This window comes from Dendrobates tinctorius, unplaced genomic scaffold, assembly GCF_039654945.1.
Source record: "Dendrobates tinctorius isolate UK_male_01 unplaced genomic scaffold, ASM3965494v1 ptg000156l, whole genome shotgun sequence".
Classification (NCBI taxonomy): domain Eukaryota; kingdom Metazoa; phylum Chordata; class Amphibia; order Anura; family Dendrobatidae; genus Dendrobates; species Dendrobates tinctorius.
The window spans coordinates 32,154,882-32,158,818 of NW_027361823.1; the positions used below are offsets into that span (position 1 = coordinate 32,154,882).

The 3,937-nt window shown below is 39.2% G+C and overlaps 1 protein-coding gene across 1 annotated transcript; it reads left to right on the top strand.

Moving 5' to 3' along the window:
- Nucleotides 1-724: 724 nt before the first annotated feature.
- LOC141051237 (taste receptor type 2 member 40-like) lies at nucleotides 725-2,364 on the top strand. The gene is made up of 2 exons (XM_073548108.1): nucleotides 725-809; nucleotides 1,418-2,364. The coding sequence occupies exons 1-2, from the start codon at nucleotides 725-727 to the stop codon at nucleotides 2,362-2,364; spliced, it is 1,032 nt and encodes a 343-aa protein (XP_073404209.1).
- The last annotated feature ends 1,573 nt before the right edge of the window (nucleotides 2,365-3,937 follow it).

Genomic DNA, 3,937 nt, shown 5'->3' on the forward strand with positions numbered 1-3,937 from the left:
TAACAGCATGTAATATCCTCACTGTAAAGATTCAGCTCTGCTTGCTGGTTCAAGCAGTCATCACTCGGCCACTTCAATCATATGTGATTTTCATACTTACGGTCATGTGACAACTAGCTTTTCTTCCTGCTTCTCTCAATTTTTCACTGAACATTGAGAGAATTAGGGAGAGCAGCTAGTCGTAATGTGAAAAAGTGTGCAAACTGCAAATATGCTTAGGGGGTGGGGAGGTAGAGGGTTGCCACCTGAATTCTTGCTCTGGGTACTTAAAAACCTAGACACATTATTGATTAAGAGGACATATGCAAGATACAGGCTGGACATCAGACAATTGCCTCACTAACTGTTCCTTTCTACCAGTGGCGGTAACTCGCCAGTCCGATGTGAAAGTAAGAGGTGCTGCACAGCAAATCTTGCTCTTTGTGTAAGCTGAATGAGGTCAAACTTGTAAAGCATTACTAGAAAGTTCTCAGCTTCTTACAATGAGGGTATGTTTCCACTTGCCGGATTACATATGGATTAGCTGCGGGTTGAACGCTGCGTACAGCCACAGCGCTCAATCCGCAGCATCCAGATGTTACAGCATAGTGGAGGGGATTTTATGAAATCCCGTCTTCACTATGCGTGCAGGGCCGCATCCAGCGGCCCTGTGCATTCGAACATGCGGCACATCTTTTTAGACCGCAGCATGTCTGTTTACCTTGCGGAGACGCTCAGTCACCGCATGGTAAATAGCCTACTTTATGTATACGACACAGCGATTCCCGATGTGTTCAATGAGCACATCCGAAATCACCGCGAGTACAGAAGTGGGCGGCGCTTTGGGCGAAGCAGGGTCTCCGCTCTGTTCAAAGCGCCGACAGTCCGAACCATGGAGACTCACCCTAATAGGTGCCACCCCCCCTTCCAAAAAAAAAAAAGTTAAAACTGATTTTGACCTCAATATCCATTGATAGGGATTAATTCACAGATGACAAATTTATTTTCAGTTTAATTAGATAGGAAATAGAGTGAAAGCCTCAGGATTTGTATATGTCCTGTTTAAATAAGAAGATGTAGTCAATTCTCTATATTTGCAACTAATTTTCCTACCACTTTGTGCTCTGTAGAGCGCTGAACAGATATCACTTTGGCTTCATTTTAATTCTTTTATTCAAGATTACAGCAACAATTTTTCTTGACGTTAGAATTTCACTTTTCGATGATTCCATTACAACAGAAATCAACTTTTCCGGCCAGCATGCAAAAAAAAGGAAGACAATGGAGTATTAATTTTGCCAAATTATTGAATGGAAAGATGACATTGAATTCAACAAACTAATCTGATCTAAAAGATGAAGGGGTCAGTACTATGAAAAAATAACTACTAAACAACAATTCTCAGATGTTTTTAACCTTGGCTAATTATTTTATCCAGGTCCCGACATTTTTTATGCCAACACTATTGTTCCGGTAACATTTCATATCCTTTTCTTTGTTACTGGTGTGATTTCAAGTCTATTTATCCTATCAGTGCAGTTTTTAGATTGGCTGAAAACCCATCAACTGGGCCCTGTTGACTTAATCATTGTCTTCATTGGCTTTGTGAACTTACTACTCCAAGGATCTTTTGCCTTCAATGAGATCTGTTCCTTTCTTTTTGTGGAATTTTATGTTCAAGTCCAGATTGTCAACTCGTTGGCTGTTATTATGACTTCTTTGACATTCTCCAGCCTCTGGTGCTCCACTACTCTGTGCTTCTACTATTATGTGAAGATCATCAATCTCAATGGGACAATATTCTACAAGATGAAATCAAAGCTTCCAGTCATTGTTCCCTGCCTACTTATTTTCTCTGTTGTCGTTTCTTGGTCCGCTGGACTCCCATCCTACTGGGACATTTACAGACAAAGTCCATATGCTACTGATAATGCCACATACATATCAACTATTGACCTGGATTTTAAGAGCAAATGCAATTGTATGTTTTATGTATATATGACACAATCTGCTATGGCTTTCACAATCATCCTCTTCACTGCTGGGGCCATCATCAAATCTCTTCTCAAGCACATGGCACAAATGAAGAAAAACAATGAAGGTTTTGGAAATACAAGGATATCAGCTCATATCTCAGCCGCCAGAACTGTGACTTCTCTTCTCGTACTTTACCTAATTTTCTACGGAGCTCAGACTGTTATATTTAATAAAACGCAGGATGTATGGAGTGTAATATTTCTTGCTTCTTTTATCTTGGTCTCTAGTTTCCCAACAGCGAATGCTATTATTTTGATTTTCGGAAACAGAAAGCTATCAAACAAGTTGAGATACGTTTTAGGTGTAAAATCGATTTCTGGCGATAGTAAAGTTTCTGTAATTTCATGAAAGACCTTGGAGAGATATCATTCTAACAAATATTAAAAAGTATATTATGTAGTAAATAAAATGTAGTATTTCCTTCCAGATAAAATAAATGTTGAAAATACATTTTTGTGAAAAGTTAAATATAAATTACCAGTCGTTTGGGACAGCGTTTCATGCTTCTGCCCTCTCTCCTATCCTTTCTAAAATGTTATTAGGAAACCATTTTGAAGTCAGATTTGGTGACAAATATGCTATGTCTCATCCAAGTGCTAGACATGAACTAGGAGGATTATTCAGAGGTGGATGTAAAAGATGTTGATATGGTATATCCTGGCCTTCTTTTTTTTTTTTAAGAAACGTCATTTAATATAGAGATTTAATATAGAGAGTGATGGTGAAATAAGAAATGGCCCTCAGTTGTCAAATTTCAGATAACAGATAAGTTGTACTAAAAACTAGAGTTGGTGCAAATCAATTTGCATGACCAGATCCAGCGACCGGGTTAGCATTCTGTGGCCGTCGGCTGGGAGCACCGAGAACCGACACATACCTCTTTGGCTCTACTTTTGATCAGCCGGCTTAGCCACACCATCAGATAAAAGGCAGTTCCCAGGGCTCACCTCTGACTGTCACCTGGCTATTAGATCGAGTCCTGTGATTTGATTGGCAACATGTCTACTAGGTACTCATCATCCATCTCTACAAGCCATTGTCATTGCCTCCTTTACTTCTTTCCTCCTACACAGGGCCAGCCCGAACGTATAGGCGAACTAGGCGGCTGCCTAGGGCGCTGACCCAAAGGGGGCGCCAGAGAAAAAATAGAAAAAATTATAAAAAATCTTTTCAAAAGGCAAAAAGTTTTAGGGATGGAAAGAAAAGTGTACATATTTAAGGGCAAATATGACGCAAGAGACGTTGGTTGGGTTGGCAACAATTTCGATAGAATCTGAAGTTGCTAAACAAATTAATCTCAGTGACTTAGTGTCATCCTTTTAAAAAAAAAAAAAAGGCAAGGAAACAAAAATTTGAATTACCTATGGTCGTTTTTGTTTTGTGTTATTGATTACTTTGTATATATTTGTCCTATACAACTTCTCAGAAGATTAGAGAGTTAATTAATCATTGTTGTTGTGGTTTATTTTGCTCCTAAATTTATATCCCAAGTTTTCATCTACTGCCAAGAATAGTAGGGGCGCAACAAAATAGTTTCGCCTAGGGCGCCGTAATCTCTCGGGCCGGCCCTGCTCCTACATACTGTAATGAATGCACACCATCTTTTATTGCTCATTGTTCGGGTAGAGTGTGGTGATGTTAGCATTCACTCTTCATAATATAAGTGGATACAGCATTAATTTTTCCAATCCTGAATGACAGAACAGCATTGCTTTGTAAGTCAGAACAGACCTGTCCCAAATGGAAATTTTCCATTTAACTGAAAAAAAGTTTTCTTTTCTTTCCTTTAGGTCTGGTCGAATTTTCAGTATAACCACTGGCACAGTCATTGAACATTATGTATGAATGGTGAGGCTCTGACCACATAATCCGCACATATTTTACTGCACTCCTAAGAGGCAATCCTTAATATCCATTTGCC